At 41.3% G+C, this 23,278-nt stretch overlaps 1 protein-coding gene across 1 annotated transcript; it reads right to left on the bottom strand.

The window, feature by feature from the left end:
• Positions 1-573: 573 nt before the first annotated feature.
• dgke (diacylglycerol kinase, epsilon) lies at positions 574-18,930 on the bottom strand. The gene is made up of 11 exons (XM_047579022.1): positions 18,004-18,930; positions 11,433-11,592; positions 11,231-11,350; positions 10,973-11,116; positions 10,723-10,880; positions 10,240-10,288; positions 10,038-10,151; positions 9,871-9,942; positions 4,397-4,524; positions 4,203-4,314; positions 574-2,489 (listed from the first exon to the last, which is right to left on the bottom strand). Exons 1-11 carry the CDS (start codon positions 18,453-18,455, stop codon positions 2,274-2,276), a joined length of 1,725 nt encoding a protein of 574 aa, XP_047434978.1. The 5' UTR covers positions 18,456-18,930; the 3' UTR covers positions 574-2,273.
• Between the last annotated feature and the right edge of the window lie 4,348 nt (positions 18,931-23,278).

Genomic DNA, 23,278 nt, shown 5'->3' with positions numbered 1-23,278 from the left:
ACTGGGAAATATGAGTAATTGCTTTCTCCCTCGGGCCTGTGGTGGTCATGGCCCCATGTAACATACCCGTTTTTTTGCACTACTTTACAGCTGATTAAACATGAATTACTGATGTGTGGGATCAATAAAGTTATTGTACTAAACTAAGAAGTTTTAATACATTGTTTTTGGTAACCGTTTACCATTAACTTTAGTGTGTGTGTGTGTGTGTGAATTAAATAAGCTGAGGCATTAATGTAAAGTTCACCGTTAAAATGTGCCTTAAAATAGCATTTGTATTACTCCACAGCACAGCTTTGACTCCTCCAATATGGCGGACACACAGTTACATCACATCAGCGGGTCAACCCAGTCAACGAGGCGTCTATGTATTAATGTCTATGGCGCAAACAGTGGACACACAAAGCCAATGTACTGCTCACATACTAGTGGGCAGCAACATATTGAGATATTATCTCTATAAACAGCTCTGACGTGAAGTCGAAAAAACATTCAAAAAAATCTACAGAGTAGGAGTACATTATTTTATTGTAAGTCATCTTGATTTATTTAAAGCTGCATTTAGTTTTTGTCTTTATTTATTTATAAATAAGTGATAAAGGGACAGAGATAAGTTTTACTTCCACATACTCATTTTCAGACACATAACTCATTGCATCACTTATGTCGACATGAAGCAGTACCCCCCCCCCATTAAATATGAAATAAATATTCAAAGACTGGGGAAAATTATTAATAATTGAACCCAAACTGCATCACAATCCATCCTACAGTTACCCATATACCTGAACAAGACCCATTCTTCCAGCACAGCTAAAACAACTAAGCGTTCAGTTCAACACAGTGGACAAACAAGTTTGATGGACAACAAAATAAAAAGTCAAACAGGTGTCCCTGAGCTACAAGACATTCACTAAACAGAGGGTGATGACATAATGAGGCTTGGTCACGTGCCAAGGAGGTTCACATTTCGAAAGGCATCAGGCAATTAAAAGCTGATCCCTGTTCAGGATCACTAGCAAAAAACAAGCTTCAGGTTCATAAAGCAAAAAAGTGTCTACAGACTTTTCAGAACGACTCTGAGCACCAGACATTCCGCTTTAAACACCACTTCAAACATTTTACTTATATGTAGGCTATGGATGTCCTTCTCCACACTTTATGCAGAATACAAGGGATCAGCAGGACAGAGACAGGTGCACAAATATGTAACTGTGAACTTTGAGTCCACTTTTAAATCACATAAATACTCGTATGCTGCCAATTTGTGGTGACTGTTGGGCAAAACATAAACGATGAAATCCAAGAGGACTGCTAGAAAAATAACAGGGAACATGTTTTATCTCAACAGCAGTTATTACTATCAGCAAATACATGAAAGGTCAACATCACAGTCCTCTACTGTGTCAGGTTTCCATGAGTGTCAAAACAGTGCAACATAAAACATGTAAACAGGACGAATTACAAGAGAAATAAAGTTTTTAAAATGTAAAAAATACATTTTTTAAACGATCCCAAAGGTGTTTGAAAAAACTCTGAATGACTGAAGAAGCTACTGATGAGTGGTGAAACACCTTCTGAAAACTCTACAAGTCCAGTTGCTTTTTTAAAATGCCTTTTAGATTAACATGACCTGGATAATGGATAACCTTCACAGACATCTTCTAAACAATACTTAGTGGGCTGTCCTTGCACAATTAACCAGTCAGCCTCCAATATGAAGTCAACAACAATGCAGTCCAGGGTCAGATTGAGAGGCCATTTGAAGCCTCAGGTCTGGTGACAAACGCTTGATGCATGCAACATCCAGGCTTCTGCCACCATCTCCATGTCAAAGAACTTTATCACCTGCTCTTGAATTAGACTCCCATGGCTTTTGAGGGCAACCAGTTGTGGCTCCCTGACAACTGCAGGGCTGCACTGAGCATTCACTTCTAAAAACAGTATAATTGACAAGGGACCATCTATGGTACGAGAGATCAGTGCAAATACACAGCAACCTTTCTCCAAAACATCCACCTCCTCCTCCACTGAGCTCCAGGTTACAATTTTGGATATAACTGTGGATATAAAAGACAGAAAAACCGCAAACTCTCTGAATGGTAAGACATTACACAGAAAAAATATATAACACAGTTCAACAACCAGACTGACTGTAAAAATACCTTGGAGAAGTATGCCTAATGCAAACAAGGGATTAATAGAAACTGTGCTGAGAAAACAAATAGGATAAGAAGCGCTTCAGATCACACAATGTTTGGGGAGGTTCATGCCTAAACAGAGGCCGGCCCCAAGGGCCTTGGTGAGTCATGAGGGGTTGGGCTCTCCATTTCAGAGGCAGTGGATTCGTCGTCGTCATCATCCGTCTGCTCTGCACTGTGGTATAGCATGAGTGCCTGGGTTTTATGGGTGATGGTAATGGTGCAGGGTCCTTGGGCCCATGGCTCCCCATCCACCTGCATGGGCATCTTGGAGCTCTTCAGAACCAGCTGCAGAGGTAAGGGCAACATTGTGATACACAGTACCATGAAGTGTGTCAAGTGTTTGTGACGCCAGTAATTACCATCATATTTTACCCGCAGTCAGTGTGTTTTACATGCACAGCTTAGTCGAGCTATGCTTGAAATTCAACTTTCTGATGCGTTCCTCATTAGTTTACATGCAACGGAGAAAATCGAATAACTGATGGGAACATGTCCTCCTTCTCTACTCACTAGGCGATATGTGTGTTTTTAGCAGGTTAATACCATGTTAATACGGCTCCCTTTCCCTTTCCGGTTGACCTATTACATCATATAATAAACAAGAGTCCTTCTTGTGGCATCCCTAGTTGTTCTTGCGGTCTTTCAAACAACAACAATATGGATAATAGTTCATCTTTTTTAATCTCGCACATAATGTGCGCGCTACTAATGGTGCAGATAAGATGCGCGTTATCCCTCAGATGGTTTTTCTACCGGCTCTGTTTACATTCTTCTTCTATGACTGGCTCTCTTGGATGTTTTTGCATCGGTTGTGGCGCATGCACTCACGTGTTGTCCAGTTAAAAGTCAAATTAAGTTTATATATGCCAGAGAAAAACGATTTCTAATCGCATTAGCTGGGTGTCTTAATCGTTTAAGGAGAATCCCACTTAGACTAACATGGTTGCTGCTGCTCTATGCCTACACTTTTCTCATTAGGCACACTTTTAAATTGCTTTATAGATTAAAACAGAGCAAACAAGCAACAAGATGCCTTTAAATAAAACAGGATTTTAGGCTGAGGTAAGGCATGTCATTTTTACCTGAGATGGTTTGGTAAGTTGGGCAAAAGGGAGTCAATCCCCAAAGATGTTAAAAACTTCACAGCAGAAATAAGTTTCCTATAGCCTGATGTGAAGATGTTTTGATCTTGATAGCCAATTTCTTCACTGATTTCAACTGTACTACTGGCTGTCATAAATGGAGACTGGGCAATGTCAAACTTATTACTGTGCTTTGTATTTTAATTTCCAAAAGCTGGGCAAACTGTTGCCATTCAATTCTGACCAACACAACAGACTGCTGCTATATGCCAAAACCTTACTCATTATGTGCACTTCTAAACTGCTTTATAGCCTAAAACAGGAGAAATACGGGGCTACAAGGGTGTATTCTCTCTTTTTGCTGCCCTGAGTTTTGCCTTCGAGTCTTCAAGATGTCTAGAATAAAATGCAGAACTCCAGTTCTACAAAACGTGACGTCTATGTGAGATGATTAAGAAGATTAAACTCAGGTGCACAGCCAAAAACTGCAGCTACTCTAAAGTCCATTAGGGATCGTCTCTAAAAGTGAGTCAGTCCACTTAAAGATGTCTGAATTTACAACAGAAAAAAACATATTTACCGCCTGACAGAAAAGAAAAAAAAAAGTTTTCACAGTTTATTTTTATTGCCGTTTGAAAGCATGTAAATCTCTGTAAATCTGTATTTGTAGTTGTTTCTTGGGCTGTGAGTTTAATGTTATATAGGAAATAGAGTAAAGCAGGTTTGAAAAAAGCACATGCAGGAGCTGAACATCATGTGAGTAACCAGATTAGTTAGAATTAGTTTCTCAAATGCTGTACAGAGGCAAATGAAAGCAAAGAGCAATTTGTCTCCATCACTGTCATTTATCATACCCATTTAGTAAGGTTAACATGAGGCAGTGGTGCAGAACTGTGAACGTGTGTTCCAGTCTTACCCTGACAGTGTGGGCTTGTCCAAGTCGTACGGGATTGGCCAGCTTGACCTGGATCTGAGCACAGTGGAAGGAACCAAACACACCCACCACCTCCAACAGACCATCATCCAGCCTGGAGAGCATTTCAATGTTCATGAGCAGAAATCAGATTATATTGTGCTTACAGAAGAATTAAGCTAGGCAGTGGGTCTCACCGGGTTGGGGGGCATGGTTCATCCCCCATGCCGTCCCAGAGCCTACATCCTCCACCCCAGTAGCCGATGTTACAAACTATGATTCCCTCCAAACTGGGCAGCACCACTCTCTCCCCATCCAACTCCAGCTGTGGCAGCAACACAAAAACACAAACCTGAATTTTCTCAGTGTTCACAATTTCAACAGTTTATATGTCAGTAAGTCAGATTTTGTCTGCAGAAATTCATTTTTAAGCTGTTCAATTGGATGATCATTTGGAGGGTGTAGTTTGTGGGGCTGTTAAACTGGACTGAATTAATCTGGTGTACCCAGCTGGTAACACTCTATGATCAGGCTTATATTGATGGAGTAGTTGGTCACAGGACAAGACTGTCTACAATGTGCAACACCAAAGAAAAGAGCTGATTATGGGTAGGATTATTGATCAATATTAGTTGTTCGAAATTCCTGAAAATCAGTGAAGGATGTTGTATGATGTACTATGACAAACATGAGCTAAGGAATTTGTGAGATGATTTTGATGATTGTTCAGTGAATAAGTTATTGAGCTAAATTTCCAAAACAAAACACTAGAAAAAAATTAAAACTAAGTTTTGTAGTCTAATCAACAGGAGATTTCCATTCGTGACATTATCATTATGATGTCATAAATTATATATGCATAATACATTATGTATTCTTGTTGTGAATGTCACAACAAAAATACATACAAGAATAAATAAAAGAATACAACAACAAGATAGCTTGTTATATTTTCCAAAAATGCTGTAAGTAGCAAGAGCTTCTTGCTGTCTGTGGTTATCTTTGTCATGCTACCATAAATATTAGTGGAGTTGTGAATATTTCTCAAGCTGATTATTATTATTTTTTTTATATTCTGTGCATCTGGCCCACAGAAGCCAAATGTCAAGCTTGTGTCTTAGTGTTGAAAACCACACTTGAAAAGTGAAAGTCTATTTATTCGCTTATTGTGGTATAATGATAATGGCAATGCTAATAATAATTTCCTTTGTATATAATACTTTATACTTCAGAGGTTATAGACCTTAATTTAAATGTCTGTAAATGTTGTCAGACATCCAGGTCATGGTAATCCAAAAAGGCAACTGGACTTGTAAAGTTTTTTGCAGTTGCTTCACCACTCATCCGAGTAGCTTCTTCAGTTCAAAGAGACTGGTGGGAAGTTGAGGTTTAAATAGGAAACTGTGGGTAAAACTCATCATAGACTCACTTGACTTGTTTCTGTAAGAACCAGAAATTCCTGCCACTAATTACGATTTTGACGGCCCATTAAGCTGTCTATCTCTCTCGCTGCAGTTTCCCTCCAGTAGACACGGCAGAAGTGGGCCAAAGTTCTATTTTGGTTTGGAATTTAGGCGAATTCACAAGAATGCACAAAAGTAGCTGAGGTTGCTTCTGCTAGCACCGGGGCTGTCACTAGCATTAGCGTGGTTAGTCAAGTTAGTGCTAATACACAGAGACACTGATGTATTGAAGAACATCATTGGTTAAACTTCGCTGCTCTGCCGTTGTCAGTGTGAAGATATGTGCTGTAAAATGTATTAGCATAAGATTTTTTGAAACCAAGATGTAGTGCCAATCTGCATGAGGCTGAATTATGTCAGCAGCGGGAGTTTCAACATTACAAGCTTGAGTTGTTTAAAGAGGGGAAGATTGGTCCTGCATTTGGTAATGTGGGGGATCATGGAGCTGGTGGATCTCCATATTTTGATGTGTTCACTTGTTTGTGTTTGCTCCTGAAATTTTCTGAAAAGAACCCAAACACTTTCTTTCTGCTCTTTGAAAGATTGGCCAAAAACCAAGAATGGAGCGATTCCAAACAGGGACTGCTGCTTCAGTGTGTGTTAAAAGGGTGGGCTCAGGAAGCCTTTTCTTCTTTGACAACAACTGGCAGTGAAAACTAACTAACTAACTAATAAGCAGAAGACCATGACTTTTGCAGGGGCTGCTGTGTTGGCTGATGAATACGTGCCGACTCATGAGGTCCAGGGGGAAACTGGGCGCAGAGGTGGTAGTAGTAGCCATCAGAGGAGTTTAAGGGGGACTCTTCTAGTAACAGCTTGCCTAACAATGTTAATATGTGGGATGCCAGTCGGACATATAACTACTGTCTGGGCAAGCCTTAGCCACTCACAGGTTGACAGGAAGCCGGCTGCGGGAGAAAGCTGAAGCTATTTCTGTGGTGCAGCATCACACTAACCAGGTTGCTGTGGTGGTGCCTTCAAACACTCCTGAGAAACTGAGTAGAAACACTCCAGAGCTCCGAGACACATTGGATGAAGCTGAAGAAATTGATCCAGGTTACCAGAAACATGTAAGTGAGAGGTTTGTTTCGTTGGTAAGGAGTGACGAGAAAGTTCTGGTTAAAATCTTGATGGACTCTGGTGCTTTGGACTCATTCATTTTAGATTCTGTGACACAATTTTCATCAGACACTACCACTGGAGACTTTGTGCTGGTTAAAGATATGGTGTTGATTGTGTTCCCGGTGCCTTCACATAAGGTGAGCCTTTGGTCAAAGCAAGTTAATGGAGAGGTGGAGTTAACAGTATGGCCAGGCCTTCCAGTTCAGGGGATGCAGGTGATTTTAGGGAATGATCTAATTGATGGTCTCTTCTTCTGCCGCTGCTGTTGGTTAGGTGGACATTGACTGTGATAACCACTCACCGTTTTTTCCAGTCTAGCCAACCAGGCACTGTTGTGTCTAAACCACTTTCCCTATGAATGGTGCTCTAACAAAGCCATTGTCAGCGATACCCCTCTCACATCGAACAGCAGGTTGACACAGGATTGTCAGACTCAGGTTGACCTGCCTTTGGTGTGCTTTCATACTGCACTACACTGCGAGATAAATAATGAACAGCATGGTGTGTCCCACGCCGCTATTCATCCTGGCGTTCATCGGGAGATATTTTTTTAATGCTTTCAGTCTGTTGATGACCTGCCAAATGGACTGGTCAAACTCACGATTTCTTTGATAGAAAAAAATGAACAAAAACCTCTGCCCTTCAGAGATCCGTCTCAGAGAGACCTACAGGGAGACCGATCTTTTGGGAGTGGACCAAAACTTCCCAGAGCAGGTACATCAATGTCACCATGTAAATTAGCTGGTCGACACGGCATTCCTGTTCACATTGAAGCTAACCGCACCAATAAAATCCTGGGTCGATTGCCGGATCGTTCGACGCAGGTCGAAAACCCGGGTCGAATTTCTCCAATTTGACATTCCTCACTGCACTGAACAGTATGCACTACTACACTACAACAAAACACCCAGGCAGAAACAGAGTATTGTAGTGTATGCTGTTTAGAGCAGCGAGTAATTTACACACTACATTGGGGAAACAAAACAACCCATCCACAACCCATCTGCTGGCGGTCAAGTTTTTTCGGTAACTGGAATCAGGTCCCAGGGGTGAAAAAGAAAAATACGGAGCCTGTGCAGATTCATTTTTCAAACTGTGCAGATTGTGCTAGAGGGACGATGTCATCACCTCGTCCCTCTAGCCCATGACATCTCAAAAATAACAACGTCATCATGAATGGTGGACTACCAGCTTGTGGCAGTGCTGCATCAGATATTGACCCTTGTTGGGTGGCTAGGGTAATATATACTATTGCTTGGCCGCTACACAAGGTTGATACGCATGCTCCGCCCCTTCTTCTTCAGTAGCAGAAACACCGCAACACAAAGGCCTGGGATATGTATCACAGCCTTTCTACAATAGTTGCAGTTTTGCAATGGATCCATCGAAATCCTTGACATAATGCCAAGGAAAACGAGAGGGAAAAAAAAGATTTGGCTGTTTTGCCATGTGTGAATGTGGCCTGAGATATAATCTGCCATGAACTTACAGTACAGTTTTAACGTTTGTCCCCAAGAAGTTTCAATACCATTCACACCTTGAGACTGGAGCCCCTGACTGACAATGGCTTTGTTAGAGCACCAGAGGGTAAGTGGCTTAGGCACAACAGGTAATGACAGGTAACAGGTAAGTATCCAGACGTTAATGGCAATTAGTGTTAGTATCTGTTTCTTATAGAAACAAGTTAAGCAAGTTTCTCCAACAGAGTTTCATATTTTAACCTCAACTTCCCACCAGTCTTTTAGAACTGCATTTTCAAGAATAACTACAAGTCCAATTGCTTTTTTAAATATCTTTTTAAAAGCTTAACTTTAAAGAACAAAATATGCTACAGGAGTAAACAGAAATGTTGGAAATGCAGGACTAAACTAAATAATAAACAAGGACATATAGATGATAAAAAAATCTAATTCTTCTTCTAAAGGTGAATGCGGTTGTGGAAATGCTGCCAACAGCCAACTATGTGGAAGCTTTATCTTCTCGGACCTTGCTTATGGGTACACTGTTTAATGATCAGTATTTGGTACACATTAATGGTACACAGAAGAATGTCAGATCTTTGTAGTAAAGCTATTTATCTTTGCCTGTTTATCTTTGCTGGCATATTTATCTTTGCCAGAGTACTGCTTTCCTGGTGTGTGCCATTTGATGTAGTGTTGCTGTTTGTCATTGATCCAGAACATGGTGCACACATTGGCATTTGATGAATTGATGCAGCAAAACAGCATCTCAACAATTGTTGCTGGCCCAGTGGGGGTAAATATGGGATGTTTTTGCTTGGCACGCTTTGAAATTTTTAGCCCTTGACTGAAATGAAAAGGGGGAACTTGTTGTAGATGGTCTTTATGCACTCATCTCTCAGACACGTAAATGGAGACCCTGTTTGCCCAGGCCAAAAAGTGGCTCATTTTGATGAAAACTAGGTTATAGCTCATTGTTCACTTAACCATGAGAGAAAATAATCACTGCACTTGTCTCATTAGTGAGTTATTGATCCTGAAATCCAAATATGCCACTATGTTTGCATATAATCCTAACTTTGCCGAAATAACATGCCAGAGAGTCCACCTGCACTCAAGACCAACATACACCATATATGTTATCACTTTATAACGCAAAAGTTTTTATATTATAACATCAAAATATGACATTATAACATGAAAAACATTTTGTTATAACAAGAAACTTTTCAAATTATTATGTGATACTGATCAGATTTTCATTTAATGGTGTAGCAGCAATGCACTTCTGTGGAACAGTCCAATCCTTATTGATTGGACTGTTCCACGGAAGTGCATTGCTGCTACACCAGTAAATGCCATTTTGTTGTAAACAAAACAAAACATAAACAACACGGATGGCATGACATGTATGATTACATGTCTGTTACTCTTCTATCCATCCACATAAAAGCGAAATGATTTGACTGGCCCAGCAGATATTTGTAGGAGCATAAGTACTTCCCAACACAGTTAGTTTTCAGGCTATGCAAATAATTTAGAAAGGGAAAAATGCACAACAAGTGTTTTTTGTAAGAGCCTCGAACTGAATTTTCAGGTTCTTTCATCACACCAAGCCCATTGTACCTCAATCCTCTTATCCAGATCTTTACATTCCTGCACTAAACAGTCTTTGGTGCCATACAGGAAGTATACTGCCTGGAAAAAGAGGAAAGCAAACATTAATTAAAAGCTCTTGTAAATAGTAAATATTCACACATCATGATTTGTGTATACAAACAAAGCCTTCAGACCTTGTTGATGATACGGCTGGAGAAGAAGGAGGGGGTTTTCTCACGGTGTGTGTGGAAGTTGAGGGCCATCAGGGCATCCGGCCCCACAGAGAAGTAGTTGTTCATAAAGAGAACCTGAGGAGGATTTATGTTAATGACTCATGAGTAAATGAAGATAGTCCTGTGTTGGTTACAAAAATTTACTTTGAGAGATCAAATTTACCTTTGGTTTACGAAAGTAGAGACCTTTTGATGCTACCTGCACTTTCCATCTGAAATTTATTATCAAGGTCAGTGAAAGACTCAAAACAAACACACAATTTCAGAAACACACACATAACCGAGCCACAATTGCAACAAAAAAATCTGTAACATGTAGATAAGTTCTATTTTTAGACTGATCGAAAGCCCTATCCATGCTGACATGCATAATGTTAGACTTTCCCTGCAGTTACTACAGCTATAACTCACCATTCATAGTTTTAATATGAACATTTTATCCTATTTAAATCTATGATCTTATAAATAGAAACAATTCATAGCATTTCACAGTCAAACTTGTTTTTATTCAATCCTTTAATATAATTACTATGTTGTTTATACCATTCAACCTTAAAAACAATTCTATTCAAGAGAAGTGAGATTGTTTTTTCTGGTCCTAAAGGCAATACATTTATACAAAAATGACAGGAACACTCTCTCCCACCTGTCCATTTTCACTACTTCAGCATCAAGGATGTTACGGAGAACCTGTTCCACGGGAATCTCTCCAGCATACCCAGCTCCCCAGCCTAAGCTGTTGGAGAGGTCATTTCCTGTCCCCAGAGGCAGGATGGTCACCCTCGGGATAAATTGGTCTTGGCCCTGACAGGGGAAGGTACCGGAGTAGCAGGTTTCTTTATAACTTGACTGAGCGATAAGTAGAATTTCAGCAACTAAATGTAGAGACATCCCACCTTTAGCTTCATTGAGTCAATGGCATCAAGCACCCAGCCCACCGTGCCGTCGCCTCCACACACCAGCACCCGCACGCTACCAGGGGGAAGAAGTGTGCACAGCTGGAGAGCTTTTGAGGGAGTCAGCTCCGAAAGGTCAAACACCTACAGGTGAAAAGAAAGACTAGTTTCATGTAGAAGACAAGCTCAGACAAGTTTGTGAAAAAAGAAGGATGACATTTTAAATTTAACCTGAATGAGACAAAGCTGCAGACTCACCTGAACAGGGTTAAGAAGAGTGCGAAATTCTCCCAGCAGAGCCTCGCCCATGTTATTACCGCTACGTGTGTTGGCCAGGACCAACACTGGAGTCCAGCCACTGCCACAGGAAGACCCCAGCTGCAGGAACAAAACACCAACTAATTTTTAAAACTGCCCTGGAATGTCTCAAAAGTTGCCATCCCAGTCATAACTCCACCACCTTGCTGTATTCATCAGGGTGTTTGTGGTGCAGTTTGTTGACTCTGTAGAGGTAGTGAGGAGGGATGATGAGGCTGTGGAACTCTCCCATGTTACACACATCTGCATCCACCAGGCTGTCCATGCAGTCGTCATGGACAGTGGTCTGACACCACACACACCTGCAAAGAGGGGCGCAGAAATGTTGATAAGTGGTGATTCTGGTGAAGGAGGCCAAACCATGAAGCTCTTTAGCCTTAGCAGCAGGGTTAAAATGTCATTATTATCAGGTGACTTATCTGACAATAAGGGATCGTCATGGAGAGCAGCACCAGTGCAACAGTAAAAATTAAAATGAATTTAAAGGTTGAACTTTGATGCTTTTTGTCTAAAAACAAAGGGCTAATTCCTTTTTTTCTCAGATTCAAAAAAAGACATGCCCAAAAAAACACTGATTATATCTGAGCAGCTACATGGTTTATTTATGCTATAAGGACTGCCCCATAATAAAGGCAACACTCCATAGTTTGCTGCAGATGTGTGCAAATCAACATAAAACATTTTATACTGCAGCTCATGTTCTATCATGTTCTCATGTGCAGCTACTTTTTAGAACTGCTCTTTTATGCACAAACAGAACTCCAGGGGGTATTGCACAAAAGTTGGATGAAGACATCCAGGATAAGTGAGCAAGCCTGGCTTGACTAAGCCTTGTTGGTGCATTCTTGGATTAATCTGTTGCACGATTGCTGAGCCAGGATAAAAAGACGTGGCTTAACCAAGCCAGGTGTGGATTGTTAGGATAAGTGCGTGTTCATGTTATTCTTGAAAAGACCACGAGATTGATCACACGGTAGTAAAATAGAACATGGACGCGAGGCGTACTTCACCATCGCGGAACAAGAGCTACTTGTTGGACAACATTTTGAAGGGGCTACGGGAGCTAATGCCAGAGGTACCGTCTCTGTCAACATGGGAATTAGCACACTTTGTCTACATTTAGCACACCTTGCTTATGGTTAGCACAGTTAGCTTACAGTGAGCACAGTTAACCCAAATTTAGCACAGTTAACTCACATTTAGCACAGTTAGCTTACGGTTAGCACAGTTAGCATGTGTGTGAGAGAGTAAAGCGTGCTGACGCGCGCATGTGTGTGCGTCCTACTACTCTTCCTGTGTGTATCTGTAACTGTAATAACATAAAGTTATCTGTGCGTTTGTGTGTGCATGTGTGTATGTGTGTGGCGCACTTATGGCGCATGTGTGTGTATGTGTGTAACTGTAATAACATAAAGACATCAGAGTAGTCCCTGATTAATGAACTGGTCTCAGCTGTGGCCCAGAGCTGCAGCTCAGGGGTTGCCATGGCAACCCAAGGTGGCCATGGCCGTCAGTGACAACGGGAGCGTGCGGAGCCAAGACACAGAAAAGAGCTAGATTTCCCACCTTTTCACTGGTCTCACATTTGGGCTTACTGTGACAAAATGGTAGCTCCTATCAGAAAAACAAGCAGACCGTGGGCCTCCACATGGAGTAAATATTTTGGACACATTCGCAAGTTAAACACAAAGGTCTCTTCTCCTTTTCTCAGAAAATCTTTGCATTGGAGTGAATGGAGAGCAGACAGGCCCTTTACCGCGAACAAAGGCTTGCAGTTTAAATTCTGTTCTCACTGCTTTGCCGAGCACATTGTGAGAGACACAACAAGTTTGTCTACAACTGTGGAAAAACTCATGTGTCTCTCATGTTCTCTCCCTCTAAGTCTAAGTAGTAACATTCTGCACTCTAAAACGAATTTCGACAGAAATTTTCATGGTTACTGAACAGTGACTGATCAAAAGCTATAAGACCTATCAGAACAAGGAGTAAGACACCAATACACAAGACTCGTGTATACATTTTAAAGTTTAAATGAAGTCTCTAGGTGAAAGTATGCCTGAGCAGTAGACCTTTGGAAAAACTTTTTGCGTGTTTTTCTTCAGCCATCCCATTCATTTTCAATGGGAAATTTGTCGCAGTTTTTTGCGATTTATGTCGCGAAAAATTCGTATTTCGGAAAGAAAGTAATAGCACACCGATCCCGATCAAGCCACATGATTTGATGTACAACTATATAACATGAAGGAGCTGACCCTAGCAGATGAGCTGGCAGTGGATCTTAATAAAGGGAGGTCAGTGATAGAGGGGTCCAGGGAGGGACCATGATGGACTCAGTCTGAGCAACAGGAAGTAGCAGCTTCTTACGGGGTACAGTTCCACTACAGTTTAAACACACTTGACAATATTATACTATCTGATTAGAATGTTTTTGCAGTGTCTGGGGACATGGTTGCACTTTTGGAGCCACCAGAAGATGATCCAGTTAGTTCTGTACATTTTATTGAAATAACAGGCTTGGCATGTCCTTTCAAATGTCCGTACAAGTTCTGTTGATTCACGTATGCATGTATATGGCAGGAGGATTGAACCTCTGCAGATGTGGAGATGCTGTCACTGGATTCCAGAATGCTTGAGGTATCATGTCAGTGTTGTGGAGATCCCCTGCTTATTTAGTCCAAAATAAAGTTGGTGATGTGGTGCTATTAATATTACACAATCCAGAGGCTGCACAGCCTCAAAAGCAGGCTGGAAACATTGTGAGTAGATGCTGAAGCAAATCTATGTGATGCACAAATACTACTAATTGACATTTCTTCAAAAGAATTCATACCTGCAGAAACAGACAGAGCCGGTAGAACTCAAAATTCAGAGAGAAAAAGGAAATCTGGAACTGGTGGAGATGGACATTAAAATGAGAACATTGGAAACTAGAGAAACTAACGATCCAGAAACTGGGAAGGGGTGGAGTATTCCAGTGCAAACTGTAAACATATTTCTGATGGAGTGTGTTATTGCTTGTGACTTTTGTTTTCTGTACTCCAGGCTCAAAGCTAAAAAATGGTGCTTGTAAATTAAAAAATTATCAAAAAAAATGTGTCCTTTTTTCTTTTACCATGAATGTATGGTATACAACTGATCTGGAGAGGTGGGACTTTGGACATAATGCACATACAGAGAAAAAAGTACCACACAATCATCATTTGTTGACAAAAATTCTAAATTCAGCATTTAAGGAGAGAAAATTGGAAATATGTTGCTCTCCGACCAGTTGGCTAGCAATGTTGTCTGGGAAGCAGAACACCAGAGAAGGCAGGGCTGGATGATTGTAGAAAAAATCATGATTATTTTGATTGATATTAAAATCACCATTAATAAATACGATTATTCCTTGATTTTAAAAAAAAAGTATTTATTGAACCACTTAAACTAAACTTTAAATATAACTTTTTAGAGCATATACAGTGGGGGAAATAAGTATTTGATCCCCTGCTGAATTTGTAAGTTTGCCCACTTCCATAGAAATGATCAGACTCTGGTTTTTATGGTTGTTTACTGGTTATGGGTATAGACAGAATATCAGTCGAAAATGCATAAAAAACACACAATCTAAAAGTTATAAATTGTTATGTATTTTATTAAGGGAAATAAGTATTTGATCCCCAAGCACAACACAAGTCAGTACTTTGTAGAGAAACCTTTGTTGGCAAGCACAGCGATGAGACGTTTCTTGTAGTTGGTCACCAGGTTTGCACACAGCGCAGGAGGGATTTTGGCCCATTCATCTTTACAGACAGTCTCTAAATCCTTCAAGTTTCTTGGCTGCCTCTTGGAAACTCGGAGCTTCAGCTCCCTCCACAGGTTTTCGATCGGGTTAAGGTCTGGAGACTGACTAGGCCACTCCATGACCTTAATATGCTTCTTCTTGAGCCACTCCTTTGTTGTCCTGGCAGTATGTTTTGGGTCATTGTCATGTTGGAAAACCCACCCACGAGGCATCTTCAGTGTTCTTGCTGAGGAAAGAAGGTTTTTGTCCAAGATGTTACAGTACATGGCTGCATTCATTGGCCCCATAATGCGGTGAAGTTGCCCTGTACCCTTTGCTGAAAAACAGCCCCAAAACATGATGTTTCCACCTCCATGCTTAACCGTGGGTATGGTGTTCTTTGGGTCATACTCACGTTTTTTCATCCTCCAAACACGGCAGGTCGAGTTAATGCCAAATAGCTCAACTTTGGTTTCGTCAGACCACAGCACTTTCTACCAAGCCTTCTCTGAGTCATTTAGATGTTCACTGGCAAACTTAAGGCGGGCCTGTACATGTGCCTTCTTGAGCAGGGGGACCTTGCAGGCACTGCAAGAGTTCAATCCATAACGGCGCAGTGTGTTGCCAACTGTTTTCTTGGTGACGGAGGTCCCAACTGCTTCCAGATCATTAACAAGCTCCTTCCGTGTTGTTTTAGGCTGCTCCCTCACCTTTCTCATCATCATCCTCACTCCATGAGGCGAGATTTTGCGGGGAGCTCCAGACCGAGGACAGTTGATGGTCCTTTTATGGGTCTTCCACTTGCAAATAATGGCACCAATAGTTGTCACCTTCTCACCAAGCCTTTTGCTGATGGTTTTGTAACCTATACCAGCCTTGTGCAGGTCTACAGTCTTGTCCCTGACATCTTTTGACAGCTCTTTGGTCTTGCCCATGGTGCTGTAGAAGTTGGAATGTAAGAAACTGATTCTTAGAGCAGGTGTGCTTTATATACATGACGAGTTAAGATCAGGAGTATTGGTAATTAGTTGACTGAGCACAGCTGTGTGCCACATGCGCACCAGCCAATCTGTAGGAGCCTGAATTCTAAGTGAATTGTTGGGATCAAATACTTATTTCCCTTAATAAAATACATAACAATTTATAACTTTTAGATTGTGTGTTTTTTATGCATTTTCGACTGATATTCTGTCTATACCCATAACCAGTAAACAACCATAAAAACCAGAGTCTGATCATTTCTATGGAAGTGGGCAAACTTACAAATTCAGCAGGGGATCAAATACTTATTTCCCCCACTGTATGTCAGCCTCCATAATCTCTCGCTGTCGCCGGGAGCTGGTGGGATATGGAGTGGCATTGTAAAGAGTGTGTTGAAGTTGACGTGCTTTTTTGGGTCTTTTGCTCCTTCAATACTTTGTCATAGACCACTGGCAGGACAGCCCTTATAGCAGAACTTTAAATGGTTAAATAAATTTATGATCGCCAAAATCGAAATCGCGATCAAAATTAATCGTCCAGCCCTAAGAGAATGTATCTAATAACAATACGTAATTTCTTAACCTACTGTACATTGTTACCAGTGATGGGAATAACAGCGTTAAAATAAACGGTGTTACTAACAGCGCTCCTATTTCCATCTTTATAATGAAGTTTCTGTCACTGAAAATTAAATTGGGCACGTTACTTGGCTCTCAGCCACGGGAGCCGCAAAGCTGTTTTTCTTTTTTTTTTCTTTTTTGGTGAGGAGAGGAGGGAGGGGTGGAACAACCCCATATGGGATGATTATTGGCTAAATTGGTAGGCTTTCACGATAAGCCAATCACAGGCAGTGTTCAGCAATGCAATTCTTATCAATGCAACTGGCTTGTGAAACCTAAGAAACTATTCTAATTATTAAACATATTTAAACTAAAAAAAAAAGAAGAGTAACACAATAGTTACTTTCCCTGGCAACTAGTTACTTTTATAGTGGAGTAATTCAGTTACTAACTCAGATACTTTTGGGGAAAAGTAGCTAGTAACTATAACTAATTACTTTTTAAAAGTAACATGCCCAACACTAATTGTTACACACTCATAATATCCAAGAGTCTTACAAATATACATCACGCATTGGACAAATATCATGCAAAAACAGATATGCCATCATGAAGAGGAAATGGGTGAATGGGGAGTTGGAGCTATATGTATAATGTTGCCCCTGACAGCCGTAGTTTAGATTGTCTTTCAACTTCAGCAATCTTTAAAAGTAAAAATCTAATCAATTGCAACAATCCACATATTAATCAGACCTCTCACAGAACTATGACAAGCAGTCTTTATTAGTATTGGAATATAACACTAAGCCTGACAGTAATAAAAACAAAGGTCAGAATGATGTGGAACCCTTAGAATTGTCTTCTATCAGTAATGTGTAAGTAGTGATATAACATCTCATTTTTCATTTTTTTACACCTGTATTGTACTGTCTGATTTTTGTATTTTTAGAAGCTTTCAATGTTGGTGTTATATTAATAAAGACAATAAACCTTGCTTCTTTTTTTGATGAAATATTTTGTCTACTGAAACTAAAAATCAACCGGCAAATGAAATGACTTTATTTATAATATGCATGATGCAGGATGATTGAAATGATCTAACATGTGTAGAAAGACAATGCTTTAAAACACATTAATCTCTCACAGTGTTGGCAACAGATGCAACACAGGATTGATTCTTAGCCTGGTTCTTAGCCTGGTCTGGAGCAGGCTAGCAGAGGATAAGTCACCATGGTTACTTGTCCAGGATAAAGTTATCCTGCGTTTGTGCAACTGACTTGAGGATAAATTCATCCAGGATAACCAACATATCCAGGATTGATCCCTTATCCTGGTTTTGTGCAATACCCCTCAGGTCTGCGCTGAGCACACTGTTCCCCCTAGATATTATATGTGGCTGAATCACCAACCTGAAGTCGCAGAGCTTCGGCTGGGTCCCACACTGCTGCTTACAAACGGCACAGTAACTGGCCAGAGGTACATTTCCACGGACCCAGCGGTGCTCCACGGCTCCGTCAGGGCTGCAGGAAGCCATGATCTCCTTGCACGGCAGGTCCCTATCTGCGCGGTGTAGGCACTCCTCGTCTGCACAGACCCCGCAGCAGTCGCAGAAAGCCCCTTGCAGGATGTGCTGGGAGCAGACGCAGCAGTAGGTGGGCTTATTGAACAGGTCAGTGTAGTGCCAGCCGTGCTTGCTCTTGCGAAAAAAGTCCCTCATGTGCGTCTTACGCTTGGAGCGCTGGAAGCTGCACCATAGCGTGATGATGACTGGAATGATGACGGCCAAAGAGGTCCAGAGGAGCAGCGTCCATTCCTCCCGGGAGCCGCAGTCGTCCTTCACCTCATTCTCCTCCGTGAACATCGCTGCTGCTGCTTGATGTAAGATGCCGAGAAGTGAAAATCAATACAGAAGAGTGCGATGTAAACACTGACTGCAGACAGAGGCGACGCCACGTTTCCCAGCAACACGCATGTTCTCACACACACCCATCGGAAGCTGTCACTTGTTTCACTTTCAATGTAAATAATTTAGAATAACTCTCCTTTAACACGAGGACAACAACGAGACGCTACACCGAGCTACCGAAGTGACGTAGCTACATCACAGAGAGGGTGTTAGCATTTCAAGACAAGGCATGCCACACAGGAAACGCGCATGCGCTCATAAAAGTAACACACTAGCATGCATGCTAGCATAGTTCTGGCATAGATATATACACGTAGTTGGCGCCTGCGCCGTGTCTGTCCATTGGAACCATTGGAACGATGCGTCAACGCGGCCGCCATCTTGGGCAGGGGGAAGCCGTGTCAACTGACTGTATTAGTGAACGGAGGCAGTGGTCTATCAACGATTAAAATCATCACAACTCACTGAATTTTCAACCGATTTTCAATCTGTTTAGTTTATTATAAATGTCAGACATATATTTACAATGCAGTATAGATTGGTTAAATTAGAAATGCAGACAATGTGCAGCACCATTGAAAAGCTTCTAGGTCAAAACGGATTGATGAACAATAAAAATATTCAATTCAATTCAATTCAATTTTATTTATATAGCACCAATAACAATACAAATTGTCTCAAGATGCTTTACAAAAACCAGCTTGCAACCTCCAGAGCAAGCCTGAGGGCGATGGTGGCAAGGAAAAAACTTTTAACAGGAAGAAACCTTGAGCAGAACCCAGCTCATATGGAGGGACCCATCTGCCAAAGGCCAACCGCGTAGAAACAGAGAAGATAGAGAGAAAAGAAGAATGGGAGAAACAAGATAAACAAACTTCTGTCATAGATACATACATCAAGATGAAGGAAACACATAGGATCTAGTGATATAACACATAGCTGATGATCTTATGTGACAGTTTGTGAGTATAACAGGAATCATGGGCAGGTTGGTGAATTGTTCATCTAGGTAGGAGTGGACAACTGGAGGAGGCCATGAAGACTGGGGCAGATATAGTTTATAGAGCTCCACAGGTCTTATACACAGCACTCCAGGCCATGAGGACTGGGCTGATTGATGAGGCCACGGCAGCAGATGTGGGGGGGGGGTGAAACACAGTGTTAGTAGTAGAAAATAAATGATGAGATATAAAATAAAATCATAAGATATTAGAGGACAGGAACCAGAGAAGAGAGAGGAGAGGGCATGTCCTCAGTGCATCTTTCAGATATGATGGAGCTAGGCCTTTTCAAATTCAATTCTAGTTTTTTAAAGGAAGCTAATGAAGAGAAGCTAAAACTGGAGTAATATGATCTCTCTTGCTAATTCCTGCCAGTGCTCTTGCACTTTTGGAGGCTTTTTAAAGAGTTATTTGGACAGCTAGACAGCAATGAGTTACAGTAATCCAGCCTGGAAGACACAAATGCATGAACTATTTTTTCCGCAGCACTCTGAGAAGGAATGTTCTTAATTTTGATGATATTACGAAGGTGAAATAAAGCAGTCCTGGTCACCTGCTTTATGTGAGAATTAAAGGACATATCCTGGTCAAATATAACACCAAGGTTTTTCACAGTAGTACTGGAGGTCAATGCAATGCCATCCAACAAAACCAGGTGCTTAGATAATGAATCTCTGACATGTTTTGGGCCAATTACAATGAGTTTGTCTGAGTTTAAAAGTAGAAAATTACAGGTCATTCAAGCCTTTATGACTTTAAGGCATGCTTGGAGTTTAACCAGTTGATTAGTTTCATCTGGTTTCATGGATAAATACAGCTGGGTATCATCTGCATAGCAATGGAAGTTTATGTTGTGCTTTCTAATAATATTGCCTAAGGGAAGCATGTATAATGTGAATAATATTGGTCCTAGCACAGAACCCTGAGAAACTCTATTCCACACACTGGATTCAAACCAGTGTAATGCAGTTCCTGTAATCTTGATCACACTTTCAAGTCTCTTTAGTAGAATATTGTGATCAATAGTCAGTGCGTTTACATGCAGAGCTTAATCGAGCTATGCTCAAAATTCGACATTCTCGCTACAGTCCTTGTCTCAGTTTACATGCAGTGCAAGAAAATCGAATAACTATTCACCTCTTCCACACTAGGTGGCGATACGTATCTTTTCAGCGGGTTAATATCACGTGCGGCCTGATTTCCGGGTTGACCTATTACGTGATATGATAAACTAGAGTCGTAAATGCGGCAGACCGGCATCTCAAACAACAACCAGACGGATATTAGTACTTTTTTTAATCTTGTACGTAATGTCCGCGCTATTTCTGATGCAGGTAAGATACGCGCTATCCCTCAGACGGCTCCGTTTATCTTCTTCTTCTTCTGCGACTGGCTTTCTTGGACGTTTTTGTTCCGGGGTCCCACGCCAGCGCAGCAGTCGTGGAGTATGTGCACACGCATTATCCGATTGAAAAGTCTGATTCAATCGCATTATCTGGGTGTCTCAATCGGATAATGAGAACTCCAATTTTAATCGGAGTAACGTGTTTACATGCACTTAAGTTCTCCTATAATAGTCCGATTAAGGCAATAATTCGTTTTTTTCACGTGCATGTAAACGCACTGACTATCAAATGCAGCACTGAGTTCTAGCAGGACAAGTATAGAGACAAGTCCATCGTCTGAAGCCATGAAGAGATCGTTGGTAACTTTAACCAGAGCCGTTTCTGTACTATGATGAGTTCTAAAACCCGACTAAAACTCTTCAAACAAACCATTTCTGTTTGAATGATCAATCAACTGATTGACAACAACCCTTTCTAAAACTTTAGAGATAAAAGGAAGGTTGGAAATTGGTCTATAGTTGGCTAAAACATCTGGTTCAAGAGTGGGTTTCTTAAGTAATGGTTTAATTACAGCAGTTTGCTGCTGCCCAAGACTGGGGCACATGTCCTGTTAATAAAGATAAGTTTATCTGATTTAATATGGAGGTATTTTTTAATGGAAAAACCTCCTTGAGCAACTTAGTCGGGATGGGATCTAGAAGACAAGTTGATGGTTTAGATGCTGTAATAACTGAAGTGAGCTCAGGAAGATCAATTAGAAAGAAAGAATCCAAATATTGACTAGGTCCTACAGAGGTTTCTGAATTAGTGGAATGCCAATTTTTTTTTTCAGCTTTTAAATTACCTGCTTTGAACTATGCAACTGTGAATTATACCATGGAGCTACCCGCCTCCAATTTATATTCTTTTTCAGAGGAGCAACTAGATTTAGAGTCGTGCTAAGTGTCGTGCTGTCAGTAAACTGACATATTCATCATCCTGCAGCCACGTTTCAGTCAAACTAAACAGATCAATGTGATGATCAGTTATCAAACTGGTCGCTAAAAGTGATCTAGATGAGAGAGACCTGACATTCAAAAGGCCACATTTAATTTTCTTATTGCTCTGTTGTACTAGTGAATTTGTGTTGATTTGTATAAGGTTCCTATGAATAACTCCTCTATTGTTATTTTTCCCATTTAAAAAATGTGAGAGAAAACAGAACACCTATGGAGTTTGGGGAGTTATGGGTGTGAGACAGTACTAGAGAAGCAGCAGAGAGGCGCCTAAGACTGCAACTCTGCCACCTAGGCTGAACTCTGGGTTGTCATGGTTTTGGGGGTTAATAAAATCGACCAAATTCCTAGAGATAAGAGAAGCACCCGCCAAGGTGGGGTGAACTCCATTTTGTCTAATCAGACCAGGCTTTCCCCAGAAAGAGTTCCAATTATCAACATAGGCCACGTCGTTGGCTGGACACCACCTAGATAACCAGGAGTGGAATGATGACATGCGACTATACATATCGTCACTGGTCATATTGGGCTGGGGGTCAGAGAAAACTATGGAGTCCGACACAGTTTTGCAAACTTACACACCGATTCAACATTAAGTTTAGTGACCTCCGATTGGCGTAACCGTTGGCCATTACTGCCGACGTGAATTACAATCGTACCATAGTTAGCCTTAGCCAGCAGTTTCAGTTAAGATTTGGTGTCGCCCGCTCTGGCCCCTAGAATGCATCTGTCTATGGTCGCTGGTTTCCCTAACTTCACGTTCCGCAAAATAGAGTCGCCAATTACCAGAGTTGGTTTCTCAGCGGGTGTGTCGCTGAGTGGGGAAAATCTGTTAGAAACGTGACCTGGTTTCCCGGCTGCTCGGGAGCTGCAGGGGGACAGCTAACAGGAGCTATGCTAACAGGGGCTGCGCTTGGTCGGCCCACACCAACTACAGGGCGCTGGAGTAGCTATTGGGTTTTGCATGGTGTGTAGCCGTGCTTCCAATTCAGAGAGCCTCGCCACCAATGCTACAAATAAATTACATTTATTACAGCTACCATTAACACTAAAGGAGGCAGAGGAGTAGCTTAACATGTGGCACGACGAGTAGGAGAGAGAAGGAGAAGCAGAGGGAGAGAAAGTGGCCATAGTTAATCGCTAAATACAACAAAACTGATTAAACTGAGAAGAAACGTGAGATTAACAAGGTGCTACAACACCTTAACAACGTGTTCTGCGGTCCGTCTTCGGTCGGGGCCGAAGCAGAGACTGAAGTGCAAAGCTGCCCCTCTCTGAAGCAGAGGAGAGGTAGACTTTTCTCCCGTCAGTCTTCACGGACAGTCCACAAAGAGTTTCTGATCATATCCTCGTCAGTTTGCTCCAGGTGACGGAGTTGTTTTTCTTTTTTCTTGTTTTCTTTTTTTTGACCCAGCCGTTTCCCCGTTGCCATGGTG

This window comes from Mugil cephalus, chromosome 2 (genome assembly GCF_022458985.1).
Source record: "Mugil cephalus isolate CIBA_MC_2020 chromosome 2, CIBA_Mcephalus_1.1, whole genome shotgun sequence".
Lineage (NCBI taxonomy): Eukaryota > Metazoa > Chordata > Actinopteri > Mugiliformes > Mugilidae > Mugil > Mugil cephalus.
Note: the sequence above shows the minus strand (reverse complement) of the source record. Positions and strands in the feature narration are given on the sequence as shown.